This window comes from Euprymna scolopes, chromosome 4 (assembly GCF_053919585.1).
Source record: "Euprymna scolopes isolate OS-2025 chromosome 4, ASM5391958v1, whole genome shotgun sequence".
In the NCBI taxonomy this organism is placed as follows: Eukaryota; Metazoa; Mollusca; class Cephalopoda; order Sepiida; family Sepiolidae; genus Euprymna; species Euprymna scolopes.
Genome location: NC_136485.1, coordinates 65,885,989 through 65,913,903, shown reverse-complemented (window position 1 = coordinate 65,913,903; position 27,915 = coordinate 65,885,989). Strand labels below are relative to the sequence as shown.

The 27,915-nt window shown below is 31.9% G+C and overlaps 1 protein-coding gene across 2 annotated transcripts in view; it reads left to right on the top strand.

Moving 5' to 3' along the window:
• Positions 1–27,915, top strand: part of LOC145268053 (phosphatidylinositol 4,5-bisphosphate 3-kinase catalytic subunit beta isoform-like) — a 420,372-nt gene that overhangs the window by 91,669 nt on the left and 300,788 nt on the right. For both annotated transcript variants that reach the window (XM_080123347.1, XM_080123348.1), the window contains exons 3-4: positions 21,805–21,900; positions 24,682–24,814. In XM_080123347.1, the coding sequence (XP_079979473.1) occupies positions 21,805–21,900; positions 24,682–24,814 (229 nt within the window). The remainder of the gene's footprint in view (positions 1–21,804; positions 21,901–24,681; positions 24,815–27,915) is intronic.

Genomic DNA, 27,915 nt, shown 5'->3' with positions numbered 1-27,915 from the left:
ACTTTCCGGAACATAAATGACTAAACTGTTAATAATGGTAATAAAAAAAATTGCAAGAATTACAATAGTTATATGCACTAATCTGAAAAAAAAAAGTAAATAAATAAAATAATTAAAAAAATAAGTTGGATCCACACAATACCCCCCCCCCCCTCAAAAAAATGTAAAAATTAAATGTAGATTTTTCTATTGAATAAATTTGAGAGGGAAGGGGACGGCAGAAGGTAATTAGATGTAACCAGAAACTTCTAATTGTTCATCCATTCCATCAAGCTATTAATTACATCTTTGCACTCTCTTACTTTCCTGGTGTTCAAAGATAAAAATACTTTGATGTACATAAAATCTAAAGAAACTGGCATATATTATAAATGTAGATATTTATCAACTAAATTCGGAAATGTCAGCCAGATGTTGTAAAAAGAAATTACTAAAGCAATTTATTGAGCATTTTGATAATCTCCAACTATTCATTGCAAGTTTTCCCCTCCTCTCATCTTTTTATTTTATTTTTTGACTATATAGTCACTGCTGATCAAGGCCCAGAGTCCACTCAAGGATAAGGGTTAATGGTTACCATGATTGTTGGAATTGGATAAGTTAATTTATTTTAAAGAGTGTCTCATTAAGAACCTGTTTATTTTGAACTTGAAAATGACTATTATAATCAGCGGAGAAACATCTCTGTAGTATTATGTTCCACAGAGAAGCAGTTCTAGGAAAAAACTCTGCTCATGGAATTTTCAGTTATTTTTAGGCTCAGGTAAAGAGTAAGGGAAATAGCTCATAGTGGTTGTAGCTAATCAGGTGTTTGTTGCAAATGACTTACAGGGAGGAACCATAGTGAAATTCAAGTCGAGCACCTGCTATGAAAATAATGATGGAGCAGAGAGATGCTCGCAATGTTTTATGAGAAAGAGGGAGCAGAGAGAAGAAAAGGATATCACCCACCAAATTTCAAAGTCGGTTTTGTGCCCTATCGGGGCAGGAAAGGGTGATCTGAGTAGCTCCTCCCAAATGTGGCAGTAGTACCCCACCATAGAACATATTTGGTTCTTATACAGATGGTGGATTGCATTATGAGTGAGATACCTACTAGTGTGGAAAAATGATCTAATCTTTTTCTTGTTGATCTTAGCAACGGATTTGATGTATGTATATCAATTCAGATCAGGAGTGAAGGTCAGTCCAAGAAACTTGCTAAAGCATGGTGTTTTCTCAAGACAAGAGCCATTCATTTTAATTAGGACCAGGTTGGCATCAAAGCGTTGGTGATGGTAAGAGAAGCTTGGTTTAAGATGTATTAAAATTAATCGGCCACTTTTTCCTCATTGCACCACGTGTTCAAGGTCAAAAGAAAGAGAGAGAATCAGAAAGACCTCAGTTAATGCCAACCTTTTGAAGTGTTGCCATAGATAGTAGTGTCGTCTGTATAAATGTCTATGAATGATCTAAGAATATTATTTGGGAGATTAAAGATCAAGGAGAGAGTTGGGCTGAGGATAGAATCCTGAGGGATGCCGGCTTTGATACTATGAGCTTTTGATTACTGCCTATTGACTACTAACTTTATAAACCTACTATCATAGAGAAAGGATTTAATAGTTGAGAGGACATTTCCAGCTATTCTGTAGCTGGCAATCTTGTGGAGTAGACCTTTATGCCATACCCTATCAAAAGCCTTTCATATATCAAGAGCAATTACCCTAGAAACAACCCCCCCATCAATAGATTCACTCATCTTGTGTGATATTACAGTTAGCACATCAGCTGTAGATCTAGCAAGATGGAAAACATATTGCATGTCACCAAGTAATATTTTATTTGGTTGTAGATAAATAATATTTTTATCTATTTATTATTTTCAAAAACAGTAATCAATGAACATGCATGCGAACCGCCCGATTGTAATTCACATGGTCCGGGGTTCGATTCCTAGATTACTGTTTTTAAAAATAATAAAAAAATATATAATATAATGTATATGTGTGTGTATGTATGTATATGTAAATGCATGTATGTATGTATATGTAAATGCATGTATATATGTATGATGAAAATTATGGGAATAATATTTCAACATGATAGAAAAAGAAAAAAACAAATGATTTCAATATTCATCAACGTTTTATATTTATTTCACTAGCGGGGGGGGGGGGGTTACCCGGTGTTGCCTGGGTGTTTGGAAATGTGTGGTTTTAGGTAAATCAAAACACCCGGGTTTTTGTGTCGGGAGGGGGGGGGGTTAAAATAAAAAAAAGTTTTGGTAGGTAAGTATGAAGGATCGAACCCAAACCCTTGAGTCGAAGTTGGAAATTAAAGTGTGAAAAAAAAAAACATGCAGCGTTAAGTACTGGGCCACCACGAAATAGTAACGATAATGTTTGAATTTATTTATTAAAACTTGGCAGGTGCCCGTACTTAATGAGGTCAACTTTGATTGCAGGGCAGTATTTTATTTACTGCGGGGCAGGATTTTTAATTTTTGTTGTGTTGTGAGAGAGAATCAGAAAGACCTTAGTTAATGCCAACCTTTTGAAGTGTTGCCATAGATAGTAGTGTCGTCTGTATAAATGTCTATGAATGATCTAAGAATATTATTTGGGAGATTAAAGATCAAGGAGAGAGTTGGGCTGAGGATAGAATCCTGAGGGATGCCGGCTTTGATACTATGAGCTTTTGATTACTGCCTATTGACTACTAACTTTATAAACCTACTATCATAGAGAAAGGATTTAATAGTTGAGAGGACATTTCCAGCTATTCTGTAGCTGGCAATCTTGTGGAGTAGACCTTTATGCCATACCCTATCAAAAGCCTTTCATATATCAAGAGCAATTACCCTAGAAACAAAACCCCCCATCAATAGATTCACTCATCTTGTGTGATATTACAGTTAGCACATCAGCTGTAGATCTAGCAAGATGGAAAACATATTGCATGTCACTAAGTAGGTTGTTTTGCTGAGGTGGTTGACAACTTCTCTATTCATCATGGATTCAAGCAATTTACTCATGACACACAAGACTAATTGGTCTGTACCAAGATACAGAAGACCGATCTCTAGTATTTTTAAATATTGGGCAAACTGATGAGTTTTCCAATGTATTTGGAAACAAATTTTTGAGTACTATGACTGAAATATTGTCAGGTCCAGTTGCTTTGCTAGCATCGAGGTTCTTGATAAGTTTGGCAACATCATGGGCAGAAATGTAGATGTCACTCAGATTATTTGGGTGAAAATTCAAGAGGTAGATGGCCTTGATCACATAGGTTTGAGTTTTATGTAAAAATTGGCAAAAAGTTTGGCTTTGTCAGCATCTGACAAAATCACCTCAGGCTCATTGATGGTGGTTGGGATGGAGAATGTGTATTTGTTCAGGACCTTGTTTGTTCTTTGCCAAAACTTATGAGAACCAAGCCTTTTTTCTTCTACTATGAACTTTATAGACTGAGCATATAACTCTTTTGCATTTTCGATAGTTCTTTTGCAGTGATTGCTGGCAGTCCTGGAAACGACTTGAGTTTCAAAACATCTATTATGTTTAAAACAATTGAAGTAATGGTTTCTATGTGCAATGGTGGCAGCATATTCAGGGGCATGCCATGGCTGGCTGTTCAGTTTCTGTTGGAATTTCTTGGAGGGTATGTCTATGCCAAGATTAACCAATCAGTTAAGTCGGATGCTATAGAGGACACATTCTTTTTAAATATGGAATGTAGGGGTATTTCTGATATGAACATTCGGAAACTGTCCCAGTCGAATATTGATATGCTGTTCAATAAAAAGAAATATTTGTTTTTGTTTTTTGTTTTTTTTAATAGTTTAAAAATTTTTTTTTATTGAAATAACAAAGTGATCAGAAAATCGTAGCAAAGAGAGAATTTATGATGAGCACAGTTCAGGGAATGTTGTTAGAAAAAGATTTAGCAGATTTGCAAATTGTCTGTCAGTAATGTCAGTAGATATCCTACTAGGTTTGTGACAATCTGTGTTAGGGCGAAATCATTACAAAATCTCTTTGTCATGTTTTGTTTAACTGGACTAACCATTGTGAACATTGAAATCTCCACAGATGTGAATGTTGGCTGACAGATGAGAAGACATAGTGAGATCGATATTCTCATCGATTCTCCCCAAAATAGCAATTTAATCATTATATATATGTATGTAATTAATGATTAATGTGTTGTTTAATTCTATACTAGGTTTGCTTAGTAGCTGATCGTTACCCAGCATATGCTCTGTTTCTTAAAGTTGTCTTAGTCTCCATCTTTCTTTTGTCAATTGTTACTTTGTTTGATAAGGGCAGATGGTTTCCTTTTTCTCTCCGTATATGGTCAGCTATACCAGACTTTTCAATCTCTCCATGTATTACGGCTTTTTGATGTTCTTTTAACCTTACGACATAGTTGTATAGTTTTCCACATTTACATGGAATCTCATACACACTGTTCTTAGTTATGATCTTTTCCGTAGATAGTTTGACCTGCACAAGATGTTTCTGGAGAGTCAAATACTTTCCTGATGTCATATGGATGACATGTTCTTTGAATTTTTTCCGACCAACCCTACCTGTACGGTATACAAACTCTGGTGAGTTTTTTAGGTGGTGTCCTTTGGTGTCTGCTCCAGATTTCTTGGAGCTGATATCATGCTCTGTAGGTAGTTGTTTTGGTGGAGGGTTTCTTGTAAACTGTATATCTCCTCTTGATATGTATTGCTGTGACTACATATTGCTTTTGCTCGGTGTTGTAGGCAACGGATGCCTTCTTTCTTTACATTATATGGTCAGAGTTCTAGTTCAGATACTTTCCAATGAAAGTTGGCTTTCGATATAGAGATGACACAACCCCCCTGATCAGTGTGAGTTAATCAGCACAGCTAGGAATGATAAATTATGTTCTTTTTCCACCATAAACTGTATAGCTGAATAGGGTTCACATGGTCAAGTAATATTTGAACATCTTCCTAGAAATCCAGAGTATGAATATGTCCTCCACATATGGCAACCACATTGTTGGCTTCATAGGTGTTGATCCTACTCAAAGTATTCCATATAGATATTGGCCAGTACTGGGGACAATGGTAATCTCATTGCTAGACCTTCTTCCTGTTAATATATATCTAATCTCCTCACAAAGTATATAGTTTCTATACAGATCTAGTACTAGTACCTATTTACCATGCCTCCCCACGGGACAGAGTTAGACACCAGGGTCGTTTTTTAGTGTAGAGAAAAGGTACAAAAATAAAAGTTGTCTCAGTCATGAAGGATTTCTCCTCCACTGAAAGAGAACAAGAAATGGAAGTGCCGCATCTGAAGAACAGATACTACACTTTGATCTCGCCCAAAACATGACTAACACAAGTATAAGATTTGACAACATGTATGAAATAAAATGATATTAAAAAAAATAAAAATATGCTCTTCATTAACTCTAACCCTAAATCCTAAGCAAGTCATCTATAATATAAATCTCACCTGTCTGTGTAACTGTATATATGTTTGCCTAAAACTTTCAACAAAGGTGACGGATTTTCGTGAGATTGGTATCATTTTGAAGCTCGACCTCTTGGACGACAGATATCGAAAAATTATCCCCCAAAATTAATTCCTTCACTCTCAACTGGGCAGTTTTCTACAAGGAGGGATCACTTTTTTTGTAAGCCATTTTTGCAAGTCACCGTATTGGTTGGATTGACTTTCCCTAATTTTAACATTCCGAACTTCCAGTACCGTCATGGAGTAGTGGTAAGACGTCAGATTTTCTTTCCCTTTCTTTTCCGCCTTCACGTCACGGGTTCAAGCCTACCTGCCTGCCTACTACCACATTCATTTATTTATTGATTTTTTTTACTCAACACACACCTCCAAACACCTGGGCAACGCCGGGCACCCAGGCTAGTTATAACTAAATCTGGATGCAGAAAATGAACTCCTGGAACTTTTATAAATGAAATTTGCATTACAGGTTGATGAATCATCTTTTCCAGGATAACTAAGCTTTTCTTATGGCAGATGTTTTTGGATGTTAAATGTGAACTCAGAGGAAAAACGTTTTGCCTGCTGTCTTGTGACAAATATTAAAGCAGAAACAATATCAAAAATGCATTGGCCTGTTTCTAAGAAGAATGTATTCCAATGGAATAGATATAACAATATTGGACTGATGTGTGCAAACATTGTATTTTAATAATGATGAGAATTTTGTTTCAGCTTTTATTCCGTTTTGATTGTATTTTGAAGTTTTACCTCCAGGGACTTAGACATTCGTCTTTCTCTCTGCTATACTAAAAGTGTTTGATATATTTAAGATCTTTTCTTACAGAATTTTGTCATTAAATTATGAAAGTAAGATTGAGGAAAGATAGATTTTCTTGTATACAAAAATTAATTGAACAAAGCAAAAACACAATTGTGTTTTTGAATTTTTGAGATCAGGATTAATTATTCGTATGATTCCGCAGACTACTGGTCTCTCATCTTGAGTGTCATTTTTACAACGTTTCGGTTGACGTAATTGCCGGGTTCAACAAAAGGTAATGTAATTCTTGAGTTTGGTAGAAAGATTCCCAAATTCGACAAGATACTCTGTGGTACCAGTCTTCAAGAATTCTGGTGAAAGAACTGACCCACTAAATTATCGCCCCATTAACCTCCTCCCGCTTTTCGCCAAAATATTTGAGTCCTTAGTTAATCAAGCCCTAGTCCAGCACCTAACAGCTGCTAAACTCCTGACTGACAAACAATATGGATTCAGGCAAGCCCGTTCAACAGCAGATATCTTAACTGTAGTTTCTGAACGTATATACCGTTCATCGGATAAAACAGGGGAGGGTAGAGCAGTGGCCCTCCATATATCTAAGGCTTTTGACAGGGTATGGCACGATGGTCTTCTAAGGAAAATTAGATCATATGGAATCACTGGAAGAATTCATAATGTAATTAAATCCTTCTTAAGTAATAGAAAAATCAAAGTTGTCCTCGACGGTCGTACATCCAAACAATATGACATAAATATGGGAGTACCTCAGGGGTCTATCCTTGGACCTCTATTATTCCTGATATTCATAAACGACCTCCCTGATAAAATTGTTTCGGAGATGGGTATATTTGCCGATGACACCACTCTCTATAACAGATATGAGGGGAAAACAAATGAACACATATCCAAGGAAATGGCAGAAACACTAGAGGATGACCTCCAATCCGTAGTGGAATGGGGACAAAAATGGTTGGTCACATTCAATGTTGCTAAGACTAAGCTTGTTTCCTTCAATAACTACAAGAAACCTTCTCTACCACCAATAGCAATGGCCAAGAACACATTACCTGAAAGTACTTCTTTTAAACTCCTCGGCCTAACGTTTACAGGGAATATGAACTGGAATAGATACATTGAGAGCATTGCCAAGGCTGCTGCAAGGAAGGTTGGCTCCCTCTACCGTGCTAGGAAACTACTTACGCCTGCCAGTATCCTATACCTCTATAAGGCAACCATTCGCCCATGTATGGAGTACTGTTGTCACATCTGGGCTGGAGCATCTGCTGCTTGTCTCTCGCTCCTGGACAGGGTTCAAAAGAGAGTCGCCAACCTGATAGGTCCTGAACTGTCATCTAGGCTTCAGTCTCTGTCCCATCAACGAGATGTTGCATCCCTCTGCCTGTTCTACAAATACTTTAATGGTGAATGCTCTGACGAACTGCAAACACTTGTACCTCCCCGACGTAACTACCCCCGACAAACCCGACAAGCTACTAAGTCTCATCCCTTTACAGTAGAGATCCCTAGGTGCAAGAGAGCCTTTTACTCCAATAGTTTCTTCCCCAGAACTGCGGGTCTTTGGAACTCCCTTCCGGGATTCTGCTTTCCCAACTGCAATGATATGCAGAAGTTCAAGTGTAATGTTAACAAACATCTTTCTACTCATCTCCCTTCATAATTACTCCGCTAATTAAGTCCCTGATAGTAGCCCCCTGCTTCAAAGTGGCACTGTGCCTTGTTTGGGGTGAAAATTGAATAATAAAAAAAAAAAAATACACTTGAAGAAGCTCCAAGGTGACAAAGACCAAAACGTTGCAAAAAAAAAAAAAAAAAAAAAAAAAAAAACAATAAAAAAAACTGAAGACGAGAACAGTAGCCCGAATAATCAAAATAGTATGAAAAAAAAAATGTTTATAATATCAGCATATGGCTACATAGAATAATTGATTAAAGATTTATGTGACAAATACAGGAAGGGGAAAAACCGACTGTTGGTCTGATATACAAGCAAGTATTCAAGAAACCGAAATGCATTCTGATGCATGTATTTTCATAATTAGAATTATTTTTTTAAAATAGGATTTAAAATTTTTTTTTTTTTTTTTTTTTTTACACTATTGGATTTTTGATTTTAATAAATATTCAATTGATAGTAAATAAAAACTAATTCAGTGTGTAATTACTAGGGCTATGACAACAGCATATTCTTGATGTCTTATGTTTTTATGTAGAGTGATGTGGTTTTCAGTTGATTATGGCTAACTGTGTCGGAGAGTCAAAACAATGAAAAGAATATGCTGTTGTCATAGCCCTAGTAATTACCAAAGCTACATGATGCCAAATGTGATGCATGGAATTGCCTCAGAATTTTATTATTTATTATCTATTTTTAATAATGAAGACTTCAACTCCTACAATCTATTGAACCCCTATTTACATGGATCCCCACAAGAGCAAAGTTAGGCATAAGAATCTTTTTTTATATACAGATAAATAAACAATAAACATACATGTATATAAACAATAAAAGTAACATCAAAAACAACTTGAATGTTTTGAACTTTTAATTAATGGACATTTCATTATATATATATATATTTTTTTTTTTTGCATTTTTTTGTTGTTTTCATTTTTATTAATGTTGAGCTTCCTCCTTCTATAAAGCAAGTTAGAAAAACGAAATGTTATTTTGTTTTATTTGAAAAATTCTATTTTGATTCCATTTTGAATTTTTAACCTTCAGGGGTCTAGGCGTTCGTTTTAGACAAACGACCCCTCCCCTCTCTCTCATTATTCTTGTGACGTCGTCTACTGCTTATGTTTATGTTTTAATAGCCGATGTCATTCTTTGACAACTGTGCACAATGACAAAAAATGCAACCTAACGAACAAAATGTACAGTTTTAGTAGTATATAGATTTAATGTGTGTGTGTATATATATAGTTTTTGGTTTAAATTTCATTCAGAAAAAGAATTTTTCAGAATAGAAATTTCTTGTTTGAATAAAGAATACAGTTCAGATCTTTTTCCTCAACCCATGGATTGTCGATGAAGGCTCATCTCCTCAGAGGAAAAGTCATTAGTAAATATTAGATCTAATTCGAAATAATATTGTTATTTAGCACATACATTGCTATTTAGCACATACAAATATTGCTATTATGCACATACAAATATTGTTATTTAGCACATACAAAGAAAATATATTTAAAAATTAATTACATCTTTTTAGGGGGACATAGATAAAGAAAAAATAGATGAAATAAGAGAAGATACAATGAAAGGATATGAATTTATGGTATCCAGATGTCGTGATAATCCTTGTATAAAGTGGTATACTGTGGTTAGAGTCTGAGTTTGTTGAATAAATACACATTGTAGGTAGATTCCAATTTCTTGTAAGGTATTTTTGGCCCTTAGTGATGATCCTTTGAGTGTGTTAAGTCCGGGGTATAATCCTCCTCATTTTTTGTTGGTATAGTCCCTGTATGAAGTGACCATTAAGGAAAGCTAGGCACTTTATGTACTGTGCCGAGTCGTAGAAATTTCCAGGTTGGTATCTTGGAGCGCATTAATTCACAGAGATTCACCCCCTAGTCTTCGTTAAGACATGTGTCTAAGAGAAGGAAAACTCTGATGTAAAAACTTGCGGTCTACTGTATACTCTGTCCTGTGGCAGTCATCTGCACTAACAAAGATTAGCAGTAATACCAAAAAGTGTGATTGATTCTACACAAAGCCTTCACCACTATCAGCAAAGCATCTCTGGATTTTCTGTTGTCAGAAGCTCATATATCAAAATCTACAGGAGAGTCCATCATATATATATATATATATATATATATAGTATTGAGGAGATGACTCCATTACTGATTATGATTCTAAAATAACCTAAAAACTAGAATTTCATTTTTTTAGGTGGTGGGGAGCAAGCATGATTCCTTTAAATATAATTTTCTTTTTATTTTGACAAACTTATGTTTTTCTTTTATCTATTGTATTCAAGATTTTTATAAACTCGACTGAAGGTGGCGTGAAATTGCCACAAAATCACTCTTCATCTTTTCACCCAATTCTCTACAATGTCTAATGACCATCTTCCTTCAAAAGAAACCTGAGTTGATCTTCGTCTATCTTGATAACTTTAGAACAAAACGGTGAGGACTTATGCAACAACCTCATATTTTGAATTGCTTTTTTTTTTTTTTTTTTTTTATATAAACTCATTGTGAGATTTTCATATATATATATTTCATTTGCTTACCATTTTTTTCCTATTCATCCACTTGTGCCATTTTTGCCAGACTATTTTTTCCGGTGCTATTTTTACCTAAATTTGTAATAATGATCTATAAATTTTACTGGTCATTTAAAATCAATAAATATTTATGATTTTAGTATTAGTACCAACAACAGGAAGTTAGGTTTTAAACAGCAAAACGTTTCAAGAATTGTTTTTGAAGTTTAAAATCGTTAGGAACGCTATCTTTGAATTCATCTTAAATATTTCAATTATAAAGGGAGATAATTATAGTCAAATAGAAAAATAAAGAATTTTATTGTTCAAAGGGAGATAACCACTAATTATAAGTTAATTTTTTATATAATGTTTTAAAAATAGTAATATTAATAAAATCAATAATAGTAATAAATGAATCTTATTTGTAGTAATTAAATAATAATATTATTTTTAATAGTAATTATAATATTTATAGAACTAATATTAATAAAAATAGTAACATAAATTCAAAGTGAAATAGATAATAAAATAAAATAGAAAATGATGGTAAAATATCAGATAAGATAATAATAATAATAATAATAATAATAATAGTAATAAAACTATATATATAATTATCTTATCTAAAACTATATATATAATTATATACAGCCTTTGAGATTTGAAAAAAAATCGCTCAACCGCAGGTCGAAGAATGTGAGGTAAAATTTACTTGACCCAAAATATTTTTACTCGTCCGAAAGTAAATAAGTTTACAACAATTCAAGAAATTACCGTGTGTATGATCTAACAAGAAAATATTTGTTTAACTCTTGTAAATCAACTATTTTGTTACTACAAACATTTCAGTAAATATTCAACAAAACATTAAAATACAACATCAGTTTCTTTATATAGCATCATTCATATTATTGTTCCATAGAAATAAGAATCATTTCTTTGGATGCTTGACTGAACAATGCGTTTTTTCCTGTTTCAAATGTTCGTTTTTACTTTTGTAAGCATGAAGTGTATGTAGTTGTAGCATCGGAGAATTTTTTTTCCAAATGAATTTAAAAATCAGAGAGCTAAATGAAGGCAGCATTTTGACTACATGCTGAATGGGTAAATTTGACCTCTTGTTGACCTTTAGAGTGACCACTCTTTTTTTCAATACAATATTCCAACGGTCTCACAGCTAGAGATGAAAGAATTCACAAATGATGAGACATAGGTCATTCTAAGTCACTGCATATTTGAGGGTCATAAAATAAATGAGCCCCCCCCCCCGTTTCTTTCTTTTAAGAAATTTTATGGACTAGTGGGCGAGTGATTTACGACTGTTAGTTGCCCCAAGAAATTTTCAATAGTCTGTAAATTCTCAAAGGCTATATATATATATATATATATATATATATATATATATATACACACACATACATATGTTGATTTTAAAAAGTTTTTAACGATAAATACTGTTAAGTAGCGACTTTGCCTTGAAGATTGTTTTACTTAGAAAATCACTCATATTTTATTTGGTTGTGGATAAATAATATTTTTATCTATTTATTATTTTCAAAAACAGTAATCAACGGACATGCATGCGAACCGCTGGATTGTAATTCACATGGTCCGGGGGGGGGGGTTCGATTCCTAGATTACTGTTTTTAAAAATAATAAAAAATATATAATATAATGTATATGTGTGTGTATGTATGTATATGTAAATGCATGTATATATGTATGATGAAAATTATGGGAATAATATTTCAACATGATAGAAAAAGAAAAAAACAAATGATTTCAATATTCATCAACGTTTTATATTTATTTCACTAGGGGGGGGTTACCCGGTGTGCCTGGGTGTTTGGAAATGTGTGTGGTTTTAGGTAAATCAAAACACCCGGGTGTTTGTGTCGGGGGGGGGGGGGTTAAAATAAAAAAAAAAGTTTTGGTAGGTAAGTATGAAGGATCGAACCCGAACCCTTGAGTCGAAGTTGGAAATTAAAGTGTGAAAAAAAAAACATGCGACGTTAAGCACTGGGCCACCACGAAATAGTAACGATAATGTTTGAATTTATTTATTAAAACTTGGCAGGTGCCCGTACTTAATGAGGTCAACTTTGATTGCAGGGCAGTAATTTATTTACTGCGGGGCAGGATTTTAATTTTTGTTGTGTTTTCCCAAGATATTGTGGGGACAACTAGCTCCCCATAAAAAGGGGATTGTCCAAATTGAATAGCAATTGTCTGATATAAGGAGAAACTCCACATTGATCAAAGCTGATTGCTTTCAGGCATTTCTGGCAATCGCGACCGGAAAAATGCAGCCAGAATAAGTTTCGCTTTTATTATGCGAAAAGCTTGATGCACATGCGGCGATCGAAAAATGTTGAATATTTATCTTTTCAAAGTCTAGCAAATGAAATAGACAGGCGATCCCCATTGTTAACTTGTAGATATTATTATTTAGACATGATATAAAAAGTTTTAAGAAGTGAGTCGACCGATTGCTTTTTGGAAAAAAAGCCTTTCTCGTACATACACAAAAAGCGAACATACATACACACATTTTCGCTTTTATATATATAGATGTATACAGTAGTCCTTGTGAAATATTAAAAGAATGGTTTTAAGTGTTTATGTACAAAGGAATGTGTAAAAAGTCTTAATAAGAAAATCTAAAATGTTTTGTCTCAGTTATAAACAGAAAATGTCAAGATTTCTTTTATATTACCAATCGATTTTATGAACAACCGGTATATAAATTTAACTGAATAAATGCAAGAATTTTGTTTTCATTTATCACTCCTATATATCAACATGGCTTACTAATATTAAAATCAACATAGTATAATACTTTGAAATATTTTATATATAGTACAAACAAAAAATCCAAAGACAGTTATTTGAATGCCTAAAGCAGTTTTTAAACATTTCATAATAAATTAATTTTTGGTATTATTCATTTGTAATTTTCTTGTCTTATTTTTCCTATATAAATGCAATAGTTTTCTTGGTATATTATAAACAGTTATTAATTAAAATGATTTAATAAAACAGGTTCATTAAAAACCTTTCTTACAATATTTGTTTAAATTTCCGAGGGGGAACTGGATAGTGAGAATAGGTATGAAGGGTTTCCCCTACATTGACCAAAACTGATTGCTACAAGAGCAATTGTCTTATATGTGGGATTTCCCCCACATATGGTCTTTGATTGCAGTATTTGCCGGAACAGATACCACACTTTGATAACAGAAAAAAGATCTTGGCCTGAAGGCCAAGAAGAAAAAAGGCAAACCTTTTTTCTGTTTATTTAAAAAGAATATACAACTTTGTTATATATGGTCCGTGGAATTGCATTCACTAGCAGAAGATCTAGCTAATTTGCATATTCTTTTAAACATTCATTTTCATTAATTCCTTATTAGTTTTTTCGGTTTTCTTATGTGATGATCATCTTTAGTTAACTATTATGTAAAATTATATTCATGCAGATATTCTACATGATTTATACTTGCGTAATATTTGCATAAAAAGGTTATAGTAAACATAAACCTCTTTCTATACATATTTATGTATGCCTATATATATTTGTTTAAAAAATTTTGCCTACCAAACTCCTGTCAGTGTTTGGTCGATAGATATGAAGCTTAATACATAGGGTATTCGGACCCATGCAAAACTTTATATTTGCGTTTTAGCCAGGGAAAATCTGTACAAAAATGTGAAAATTAAAAAAAAAAAAAAAAATGAAATTTGCTAGGTGAAAGTCGAATGATGGCATTACAAATATACATGCGTGATAGCTATTGGTTCCTGTTTTTAATTTTTAACTTTGCAGCAAACATGTCTTCATAGTACAGTCATTAGTGTCAAAGGAAAAAGTAAATTGTAAGCTAAATGTTTTGGTTTCGATTCTCTGTGGTGGTGCACAAGTCTTTTTTTTTTTTTTTTTTTTTTTTTAAATCATTACTATATATTGGGTCCAATATAATATAATAATAAATACGGAATCTGCATTAATCAAAATATCATATATAAGTGTATTTTACAACCGGGCAATACTGGGTGCCCTGCTAGTTTATTTATATAGATAAATGCAAAAGTTCTTGGCTTGTGTTTACTTATTTAGAATTTCAGTTTGAAGTAGCAAACTTTTAAGTGATAAAGAGCTATCGAAGCCATCTAGTTTGTGTATATATTCAACATTATTACTTTGACCAAACTAGACAGCAATGAGGGTGGGGGTTGGAAAGGCAACAAAAGACGGCTTGTTGCATAGTGGGGTTCTATATAACATGAAGGCGTGTATATATGATGCGTTTATATTAACGTGTATATACATTTGATTATCTAGTTATTGTTTAAACAGGACATATAATTAAAACATTAATGGACAAATAAGTCTTTGGGGTTTTACAGTGGCCAATAGAAAAACATACCTGGTCCACTTTTGGTTGATCTTAATTTGACGGATCCTCGGAAAAGCTTCAAATGCAGATTCATACAACTCGAAGTCTTGGTGGTATTTACAGCAGCTTTATTACGGATGTTTCCCCCCATTGAAAAGCTACAACACTGGTCCTAGATTTTTATTATCAACATTTTCCCCTATTCTTAGCCATTACTGTCCACGACAGCCTTTCTCTTTCTGACTGTGACTGAGCCTGCTCTCTTTGACTCCTAACTCGTGACTAACTGATACATGTATTTCAAGCTCTCTCGTTATGCCATTAGTATATGTTGCTAAGATAATCACCTGATATTTTTACATGTCATTATTTCTAAGTTGTCAACTAAATTGCTATAAAATTTTTAAATTACATTCATAAATTAATGTAAAATTGTATCATGTATTTGAGTGTATATGTGGCACTAAAATGTCTGTAGTGTTCTTAATCTTAAATGAACCATGTGTGTTGTGTATGTACATTGTGCAACGTACTATTCTTGTTCTGACTGTCTATTTTACGGCCCGTGATTTATCTCATCTAGTGGTGTTGATGCGTGAGTGTCGACATAATTACATATAACATGATGTAACGACATACCTGTTCTGCTATTGTTTCTTCTGAGAGATTCTTCAGCCATCTTATGGAGCTGGATTCTGTTCAACGAAGATGCTTCAAAACAGACACAAGACTGGTTGTTTATATATATATATATATATATATATATATATATTCTTTATTAGTCCCAAGTATTCAGCATAGCAGAGAAGTGATTGATGATTTTGGCTTGGAGGTGGTTCTTCTACATCTCCATTCTGAGACCCCCACCCCCCACCCATGGGAAGACTCTGTCACTCCTTACATCTCGAATCCAACTCCATGATGCTTGTGCAGACTGGAACACTTGACATGCTACACGTCAACTTCCAGTCATCTGTTCGGACACTTTCCGGTGCAAACTTGACCAGATCACAAAATTTGACATGTTTTGACAACCTGTCAAAAGATGGCGATTCCAATCTCTGTTGTCCCCACAACTCTAGCTAGATAAATAATTATATGGATAGATAGGTAGATAGATATATATATATATATATATATATACATCGATCGATAGCTAGATAAACAGATAAATACACAGATAATTAGTTAAGGCTATGACAACAGCATATTCTTTTCATTGTTTTGACTCTCGAGTGTGTATCCGTTGATATCTGATATGCTGTTATATAGAATGATGTGGTTCTTGGTTGATTAAGTGTATCTAACTGTGTCAGATATATACTTGAGTCAAAACAATGAAAAGAATATGCTGTTGTCATAGCCCTACAGATAATTTTACTGCTTCTGCTTAACGAACTATATAACAATAGTTGAAAAAGCTGAAATGTTGTCAGAACTCTCTGAATTAGTGGCGTATACATATGGTTTAAATTTCATTAAAATCATGCACATATATTTGAAGTTTGAAGGAGATTTCTCCCCATGGATCACTTAAAGGAGTGAGCCTGTAGATGTTCAACACATAGAGGGTAACAGATTTGGGATCACTTCCATTGTCTTCCTCAGAAAATTATGTACATATGATTTAAATTTCATAAAAATAGGATATGTTTGAAGTTTAAAGGTTGTTATGACTTCAAAACCCCTGAGCAGTGTACTTAGATTTGCAAACACTTCCATTATTATTTCCTGGTAAATTTTACATAATACATTTTTACATTTTATATAGATTCTCTAGTCTTTCTTCCTGTAGGGAACACACAGACATTATATATAAAGCTCCCTATCTTGGGTTGAACATATTGGGAAATGATATACAAATTACTATTAGCGTATTAAGCAATGCTCTTTGCATAAACAAATTGAGCTTCGGTATTTGGACAACGTCAAAACATTGTTAATTCACTGCCCACATAGCAGACGCCATATAGCGCAACGGTTAGAAGCGCTGACTATCGTTTGGGCGATCAGGTTTCGATCCTAGCTTGAGGTAGTTGCTTATCTAGCCGCACTGATGAGCTGTGAAACAGCGAAACAGTACTGTATGTGGATGACTATATATATATATATATATATATATATATATATATATATATATATATATAAAATGACACTATTACTAACATATTAAACATTTTCTATCTCCAAAAGTTAATAAATAGCAGCCAATGAATCTAATTAAATATATTCAATTTAGCTTTCATTTTTTTTTTCTCATCTAAACTATAGACTACAATGCTTTAAGTTATAAAAATTTCAATAGAGCAAATAAAAATGAATTTCTGATGACAATCGAGTGCTAGAGATGGACCAAAATAAATCTTTGGATTCATACTTCGTCCTGATGAATTTCCTCTGGGAATAAAACCAGTGTTTCTGTGTAGTACAATTTCAGTAACTGTTTTATAAATATTTGATAGAATATATAGGTATAAACAGGAATAAGGGTAATAAAGTAGAGAATAAACTAACTAAAAAAAAACTTTGAACTTTATTTGAAATTTGAGATGTTATTTTTAAGGTAAACAATTTATTTTAAAAAAAAAAAAAATAGAGAAAATCGTTTTTGGCTTTCTTGAATTTCTAATATTAAATTTCAAATGATATTTAAGGTGCCAATATTATTTCGTTAATCGTGTCATGTAGGCCATGTGTGGTAGAAGAAAATACAGGCCACCAAACCATTCACTATCAATATTTTGAAGGACTTCCATCTTTGAGAGATTTTTGCATCTCTGATGAAAAAATGAATTAACAAAAAACAACAAAAAAAAAACGTTTGAAAAAGGATGTTATATATTGAAAGCTTGCTCATTCATTTCTTTCCAGTATATAAATAGTTTATTTAAAAAAAACAAAAAACAAAAAAACTCAAATTTTCAGATTCGGTCCACCTCCATAATTTTCTTTTAAATGAGGACTTTTATAGGTTTTCGACTATGCTGAATACGAAAATCGCAATGAAATTTTGCAGAAATAGGTAGTTATCGAGATATAAAAATTTGTATTATGCATTGTATTCTTTGGCAGCCATCTTTTTTATGTGCGTGCGCATGCCATAAACAAATCTACTCAGCTTGGACTGACACTGCACACGCGTAAAAAAGATGGCCGCCAAAGAATAAAATGCATAATACAACTTTTTTATCTCGATAATTAATTATTTCTGCAAAATTTCAATGCGGTTTTCGTATTCAGCATAGTCGAAAACCTATAAAAGTTGTCATTTAAAAGAAAATTGTGGACGTAGACCTAATCTAAAAAAATACCCAAATTTCAAATGATATATCTTAAAAGTGCCAATAGTATTTCATTAACTTTAAATATTTTATTCATTTATTTTTTCCGGTAAAATGTATCTACTCTGTGTTGCCTGAGATTATTTTTGCTTTAATTTTTATTTTCTTATGTTCTCCATCCACTTCCCTCTTTTGCCTCTTAATTTTTGTAAGAAAATGTTTCCATTTTTCAAAAGATACAAGTAATTCAATAAAGTGTTATATAAAAAAATTGGTTGCAGTTCTGTTTTTTTTTTTTTTTTTTTTTCCAAATTAGTTTTTTATTTTTAAAATAGGATTTTGAAAGTTGAATTTAATTATTATTGTATCGTTTGGACATTAAACCATAACTAAAATAGAGAAAAGAATGATTGAAGATTAAACCAATTGATCTGAACAGGTTAAATTGTTGTGTAGTTGGTGTCTTTTAAAGAGATAGGATGGGGACATTCATATTTACTAGAGATGGCGCACATGTATATTGATATGGGGGAGAAGAGAGAGGAGAACGACATTTATACATTTTACTGTATGTGGTTCTTATAACATATTTAGAGAGGAGGGTTATCAGTTCTTATGACACAGGAGGGGACAGTCATTACTTAGATGGAGAAGGGGACACATTTCTTAGATGAGTTATATATAAAGTTCGTTATAAAGATGCTTGGGAACAAGTTCATATAAGATGAGGACACAAAGTTCATATTAACGATAGTTCACATTACCTTTAATTTGGTAGAAAGATGACACAAGACGCAGTTACAAAATATGATGTGTTCTTTTATTACATTCGACCGATCGCAATGATGATGACATCCAAGAATTCAAAGTCGACTACATGATTAAAACTTTCTCCCTCGCTTCCAAAAGGGACTGCCTTCTCTGACGATGTCAGCTCTGTCTAACTCGACTCTCGGCCCTGTCTGTCTAAAACTAGCAAACTATATTGAGAATTCAATTCTACATGACGTCATACGTGTGTCTGGCCACATGATCAGTCCTTGTGGCCTAAACATGCGTTGTTTGGCATGTTTCCAAACCACTTTTGCAGACAATGAATTTTCTCTAACCTATTTTTCGACCTAACTTATTTTTCAACATATTTAAATTTGCTATTGTTTGTTCTTCTAACTGACCTTATTTTAATTCAGTTTTCATAAAAAAGAATTGAAAAATCAAAGTTCCTTTTACTCAGACATATCTACTATTTTATATTAATTTGAACAAATCGAATTACTTTTTGAATCTATTTCCGAACCTTGCTTACCAGGTTCGAATCTCGGTCTATCTAATCTCATTTTTACTTATTTAATGTTTTTCTTACAAGAAAAGGGACCCTTTCTTGTAACAAAATGTCTTGAGTCATTTCTCTAAACCGTTCAGTTTGGTTCAGTTTACTTTTCCAAAAAGACTTCCATGTTCGGAAACTATAATTGAAATAAACTTTATTTTGCTTAACATTTCACCAAGATTCAGTAATGAATGTGTATCAGCCTGTATTTTGTGAATGTTCATTGATGTGTGGATATACTTTGACATCTAAAAATGTTGTCTACTTCTCGGACTGTGCTTGGTGATGTGGTCTGGATACTTTCCATTAACTGAAACACAGGAAAATTACAATTAATTCTGAAAATATTTTGTTACGCTTAACTATGGATTCTTTTTCTTTTACTTATCGTTTTGAGCCATCCTTCAAGTAGTCTCCATGACCTAAACTATCCAGACGTTGTATAGTGGTAAATCCCAGAATGAACCTATTCTTTAACTTTAAAATCCTTCTAATTTACATGATTAAGCCAGCCAATCTATTATCTACTGTTGTATCAGACAATGCGGGAAAATGGGGTAGAAACTGGGATCAATCATGCATAATGACTCAATTTACATTTTATTTAAAAAAATCTAACCAACATGCTATCTGTACAAATACAGAACTTGCTAATATTTATATAGTAGCTGTACCTACCCGACTTTGTCCAGAATGCAGTAAAGTTATTTTAATTTTTATTTATTTTCACATTTTTTTTTAACTTCTACAGAAATAGAAATAAAATTTTATAAGAAACAAATTTTTATATTCAATTAAAAAATGAGGTATTCCGCTTGTTGATCTTGATTTTTCAGTCATAATTGAAAAATATTTCTATATTAGTTGCCTGAATGGGCCTACATAATTTTTAAAATAAATTGTAGTAAAGTACATTATTGTAGTACCAATAGAATGATCCAGCAATAACAAATGAGAGTTGGCTAGACAGAATCAAAATTTAATGTGTCAGTTTAAATGTTATTTACGTAACTTTTAAAATCTCACAAGTTAATTTTATATGTTAGATAAGTGAATAAAATGCATAATAGCATAATAATTATTTCTTATTGATTAATACTTGTTAAAAGCGTTTGTTGACAATCAGTTCTGTTACAGACTGGAGGTTGAAGATTCAATATTACTTACAATATTGTTGTGGCCCCGGAAGATTCACTAAGGAAAATCACAGATACGGATATGGTTAGAAAGGTAAAATATATTGAAACAAAAACAGAATATACAGGGGGGGGGGAAGGGGAAACAGAAAAAACAAAAACAAAAAAAAACATGACAAAGGTTATATTAACCGAAACACAGAACAATTGTCCAATTAATTCAAGTAAAAATAAACATTCATGCCTCATCTCAAAAATTCACTATCACCTTGGGACGTTAGTAACTTTCAACATGGTCCCTTCTATAAGTTCCTGATGTCTTTCTAGAAAGAATTCTAACTAGAAATATATTGTAGAATCGAATGCTAACAATAATCATATAATTTATACAAAACTAGCATGGTTGCCCGGGTGGAGAGAGGTGGTATACGAAGGATATTGAGCAACCCCTCAGCCCCCTAAAAAAAAAAAAAAAAAAAAAAAAATAGCCGCTACTGCGAACCTGTAAAGCAAAGGAAGAAAAGGAGGTGAAAAAAGCTAATGCACTGTCAATGGCCACGACGACTTATGAAGAAAATGGATGGTGCTTGTTTATCAACATCAGCAGCAGCTGTGTTTATTACTTATCATTCATGAAATCTTATTTCTCTTAAATTGAAACTTAATCTCTAACTCTATAAATGAATTTTTAAAATATTTATTTACCTTAACAATTGCTTGTAGGCACAAATGTATACACTATTTATTTTTATTTTTTTTTAACCGTTGGGTCAATATTTATCAAGGCCAAGAGCCATTTGAGGACCGAGGTTAATGAAAGTGAACCTGAAATAATTTCCAATCTAAAAATGAAGAACATTGTTAAAGTACTGACATTAATGAATGGTATTAATTATTAGGCATTTTTTTTGGCAAGAATATTTTGGCATTATGTGTGAAGACAACTAAATTGTAATCGGCAGGGAAGTAGTCCTGTAGTAATACATCCCACAGATGGGACTGAGATTAATCCAGCATCTCATGGATTGTCTAATAATGTTTAACCACATGATGCAGTCTTGTTCAATTTTAAGAGAAGTAATATTGTATGTTTATTGGTAAGCAACATTTTTGTTTATCGTTTGAATATTTCTCTTTTGTTCCTTTCAGGATTTATGGCAGGAATCACTGAATTTTCCGCTGTATAATCTTTTGATGAGCAGTGACACATACACGTTTCTCTTTGTGAACAGTCGGGGACAAAAAGTAAGTACATCTCAGGCCAGATTGCTTTTAGAGAGTTCGTTTCTTGAATTAAGTTGCAATAATTAATTCACTGGAATTCATTTATTTTAATAATTTCGTAACCATATTTAACAAAAAAAAAAAACATGAAATAATCTGATTGATAATATTAAGACTTTAGATTTGCCTTGCACATAAAGTGAGGAAGCTGATGCGGATTAAATTTGTGGCTTTATAGGACTGATTATTACTTAATGGAAAGCAAAAAAAAAAAAACCACCCCAAAAAAACTCTGACTCAAAAATTCCTGACTCTGTCTCTCCACATAAAATTGAGGTAAAGAAAAGACCTTTGGGTTTTACTCCTGACTCTTATATAATGACACCCATCTCATTTTCATTGGATTTACACTTCGGAAACTATATATATATTTTGCAAACTTTGAAGTGTCAGAAATAATAATAAAATCATTTTTATTTACTTTTTTTGCTGTTGTAAGTCCAATATTTCACTAAAAATAGCATTATCAGGGTAAGAAGTATGGTCTGTAATTTTTTATTTGTTTTTCTTTTCATTTTGGTGTTATGGAGGAGGTGATCCCTCGGAGTAGAAGAGAAGAGAAATATACGTGCTGTTCCAGTAGTTTCACATGTGTTTTGCTCCGGTTTCAAGCGGGAAATTTAAAGTAAAAGATGGTTACACATTTTTAGAAGATACTTATTGTGAATAAAATTTAAACTTACAACAACAAAAATAAAATAAAAATTATATTATTATTTTGGACACTTCAAACTTTTAAAATTTTAAAATGGAAATATTAATATTTATATATTAATCCTATCTTGATAAAAATGCTCAATTCGAGATAGATGCAAATTATGATTTACAATTTTGTTCATAAAACCAGGAGTACAAGATAAAGTGAATTATTTCATATTTTCTCCCTCCCTCCACCATCTCTCTCTCATCTATATATATATATATATATATATATATATATATATATATATATATATATATATATAATGAACCTAATTTTATAAATATAGAGACAATATTTCTAAAGAGGTGCTTCTAATAAAAAAGAAATCGCTAAATTGCTTACAATGTTGTTTGATAGATTTTTATTTCTTATGGAAACGAGTAATACCGGTAAAAAAAAAAAAAGAAAATAAGAGTTTGCTTTCTTGATACTAGATTAATTACAAACAAACTGCTTGTTCTCATTTACTCCTCAGTAATCAGAAAGTTTAATTACAAGAAGAGGACCTAAAGTATTATGAAGTGATCGGCAACAAAACTAAAATGTTTAAAACAAAAAAAGAATACTTTTTTATTTTTAGTTACGTATTGAAATCATCTGGTATCGTAAACAAAAATAATAATCATTTAAATCTGAAGTAGGGGATGATTTTAAAAATAATATTAATTACCTTGTCCACTGTAAAACCTATTATGGTTGGATTCATTCCTTAAAACACTCCTCTCAGGTACAGTGGGCTAAGCTGGTTGTTCCAGCAAGAACCTATTGCTATCAATTAGTTCAGCCGTCGGGTTAGGTTCGCATAAGAAACATGTTGAAATGACAGATTTAGCATGAACCTTGAACATTGTCACTGTTTTTGTACTTTCGATTCTTTTTGCTCACATAAAAACAAAAACACTGAATATTTTTTCTGATCAATGAGTTTAGTTTAGTTTTTATAAAACTTTGGAATTTTTTTGTTTATGTTTTGTGATCAGACAAAATATGGGTAAGCAGGATATACAACTTAGCAGAGTTTTTGTGCAAAGTTTACCATTATCCAGGGGTAAAATTTGTTTAAGCTTTTGCGCTACCTTCCTGGTGACTCTGTACAGAAAGTTTACTCTTTCTTTTAATTATTACTCTTTCCCCTTTTAGGATAAGAAGAAAAAAAAAAAAAGTAACATGGTAATATTTTTTTTTTTTTATTTCTCTTCATTTATTACATTTTTTTTTTTTCATGCTAAAATTGATTCTAAGAAATAAATATTTTGTACAATATAGATCCAGAGATGAATTAAGAATTTTTTTTTCCCTAAGTCATATTCTGTGTACAAATGATCACCCCCCCCTCCTCTTAAAAATTTTTTAATTTCATAATTTTTACCAATTATATTGAAACTAGATTTTTTATTTTCCAGTCTGTAAATTGAATCCATTTTTTTTTTTTTTTATATCAGGGATCTATATATCATTAAAATTCTTGCCTCACCCCACAAAAAAAAGCAATAACAGTAAAATGTAACAAGTTTTGAACTTTCCAAAGGACTCAATGACAGCATGTTTTAAATATGACTAGCTAGTTTTAATTTTTTTCATATAAAAAGAAATATTTGTTTTTAATTCAAAGACACATTTAGATTATTGTTTGTTTGTTTGTATATACTCTTTTTTAAAGAAATTAAAATTTAAATTTAGGATTTATAATAGGGATCCCCAGAAGCTTAAAAGACCCCCACCCCACTCTGCCAAAAACTATTTCGATTTTGTTTTGTTTATTAGGAGATGCAGGTATGTATCTGATATATGATACATATGTTATAAAATAACTCTCAGTGTCCACAAACAAACTGTGAGATGTTGTCTGATAGTTTCAAATCAACGAGAAAAAGTGTTAATCTTTTAAGGAAAAGTCAAGTTTAGAATTTTTTTTTTTTTATATTAAATTTGAGAAAATTTTTAATCAATCAGATTTTAGCATTTTAGCCATAATACATTTTTATAGGTTTTATCATTTTCTTAAAAATTTTTCTTTTTTTCTTTTCTTTCTTTTTCAGGAAGAAGTCTTATCAGAAAGTCAGTCGCTTTCTGAGATCAGGCCTTCAGTTACATTTTTGAAACTTGTAGAAAAAGAACCAAACAGTGAGAGACGTTATTCTTTTGATCGGCGAATAACTTCACTTATCAGAGGTAAAAAAATATACATATACAAAGTTTTTTGTTTAAACATTATTAAGCTTTATGTGAAATCCTTTTTAAAAATTAAAAAATATTTTTATACAAAACAAAAAGAAACAGTGGAAATAGTTAAATTCTGATTATTATTTTGGAGTTAATAATGAATATTTTTGTTTTATTCTTTCCAAATTATTTGGATAAAATTTAAAAACTATTACAGGATTAACAGTGTATCATATGAATGTGGTCTGTTTAGAATTTGGTTGCAAAACCAAATTCTATGAAAAAGTATTCTCAGTTATTTCTTTACTTTTAGGCTGTTTTCTAATCAGATTAGTTACAAAGAGCTCATTAAATGGAAATCAAAACCGTTTGAAGTCGGTAAATATCCCTAGTAGTTCAAAAGTTATGAGGATTTAAATCTCTGAAATTCGGTGTTCAAAATGGACAGCATTATATACAGAAATTACTTGAATACATGGATCAATTCATAAAAAAAAATTCAGTAATTTCATTGTCTTTCTAGTTTTGATTTTACAATTTTGATAGAAGTTGGCATTCTAATATAAAATTACATGTTCTGATTCTGCACTCAAATTTTATGTATCTCTATGCTGTAATCAATTATTTAGAGAATAAGAGGTACAGATATCAACATTTTGTTTTTAATAAAATCATGTGACTGATGATGAACATGTTACACTATATATATATATATATATATATATATATATATATATTGGTTATAGTCAGCAAATGTACTTCCTAACTTCCGACATAGCATGACCTGAAGCAATGACAAGACAAATCAGTTTCTTCAGTATTTCTATTGTGAATCGATTTATTAAAATATAAGCAAGAACATTATGGACAAGTATACAATGCAATTAACAAAATTATACAGATAAAAATAAGTTTTTATTTGCACTTTATGACAAAATTAAAAAAGTGTTTTATTTTATTTTTAATTTTATAAGAAATATGTTTATAAAATTATAACAGATTTTTTTCTTGAATTTTAAAAATGTTTTTATTTGAATTTATATATGTTTATAAAATTATAAAAATAAAATTATTGAAATCAAAATAACAAAATTTCAAACATCCAAAAAAACCAAAACGTATCCAATACATAACATTCCCCAAATAGTTTAAAAAAAAAAAAAAAAAAAAATTAAAAGTGGTTTCAATAATTCTTAAAAAAAAAAAACAAAAAAAAAAAATTTCAATAAATCTTAATTATAAGACCAAAAGAAATTTTTACATAATTATTACAAAAAAAAAGATAAAAAAGATCAGAAAAATATAGTAAAAAAAAAACAAAAAAAAAAATTTCAATAAATCTTAATTATAATAAAACCAAAAGAAATTTTTACATAATTATTAAAAAAAAAAAAAGATAAAAAAAGATCAGAAAAATATAGTTAAAAAAAAGAAAAAAAAAGAGGACATGCACAGGTGAGATATAGGTGTGAGAGAAAAAAATAAAGAGACTGATTTGCCTTGTCACCAATTCTGGTAGCGCTATGCTCAAAGTTAGGAAGTACGTTAGTTTGCCTCCGTGCACAATGAATGATGCCATCTGCTTGAATAAATTGAATGATACCAGACAAATATCTTATTTTAATTATTGGATTTTTTTTTTTTTTTTTTTTTTTTTAGATGAGTAATTTGTAAATTTTTATTTATTCATTTGCAGACGATTATCCTCATCTTTTATAGTTGTTGTTTCACAACGTTTTGGCCAACTATTCCTCTGGCCTTCGTCAGGTTGTTAACCGCGACAGGATAGGAATGCTGAATCTTTTAACTGTATCTTCAGTAATTAGTGCCTTCCATAGTTGTTGTCTCATCAGGTTTTGGCCAACTAATCCTCTGGCCAGCTTTGGTTAGGATTGAAACCGCTGTCTTCTAAACTATAAAGATGAGGATAATAGTCCACAAATAAATAAAAAAAGGCGAATACTTTATAACATCACAAGATGTTGTTATCTATTTATAACATGTTGAAGATGTTTGAAAGAAATTCTTCATATTGTCATAGATGCTGAAGTAATAAAAGGATGATGAAATTCATCACAATGGAACGTAGTTGGAATTTACAATTAACTGAACAAATATCTTTTTTTTCACTTATGTATTTGCCACCCTCTCATTACACTGATTCAACTGTTAATATTGTTTTTGTGTCTGATAGGATTTAGAGAAAAAGTGAATTCAATTCAGCTGTAAAGAAAAGGTGTTGATACAAAGCGGTCTGGCTATCCATCCATGATTCAACCACTAATATTTTTTGGTCCCCCCCAACAAAAGGAGGGTGGATCTGTAAATTCACTCTTGTCCGTTAGTCCGTTCATCTGTCTGCACTTTTCTCAATACTACACCTTGAAATTTAAAAAAAATTTTGCACAAACATTAGACATGATATGAGTAAAAAATGTAACAGAACGGATTTTCCGGGAAGACTCCGGTTGCCTCCCTAGGGGGGGGTACTTTCGGATTAAAATGGCATAAATTAACACTTTGTGCTTATTAAAAAAAATTTGATGCCTTAGATTTTTATACAACTTTCTGAAAAGTTGTAACTAACTGATTTCTATATAATTTTGTTTGTCTGTACTTTGCGATAACTTGGGTGTGCCCCAGAGGCTTTATTAGGGCTAAAAAAATTCCATTTTTGGGACTATTTTACCATATTTGTTCAAAATTTTCTGTGTATGTCTATTTAGCAGTTTTGCATAGTGCTGAACTCAAATTTAAATATGTTAAAACCTTGGGGACGTTTGGGGCTAAATGGGGGTGGGAGCAAATAGACAGTCATTTCTTTTTTTGCATGATGCAGAACTCAAATTTACATATGTTAAGGCCTAAAACTGCACCGTTTGTTCATTTTCACAAGGATTTGGCATCTTAGGGCTAAATGTAGGGGGAGGGGGGCAAATGCTGAACAGTCATTTTTTTATGCCTTATTCACTGTGCACTCACGGGGGACCATGCATGCGTCACTTGTTTATATCTGATAGGATTTAGAGAAAAAGTAAATTCAATTCAGCTGTAAAGAAAAGGTGTTGATCCAAAGCAGTCTGGCTATCCATGGTTTTGATTGAAACATG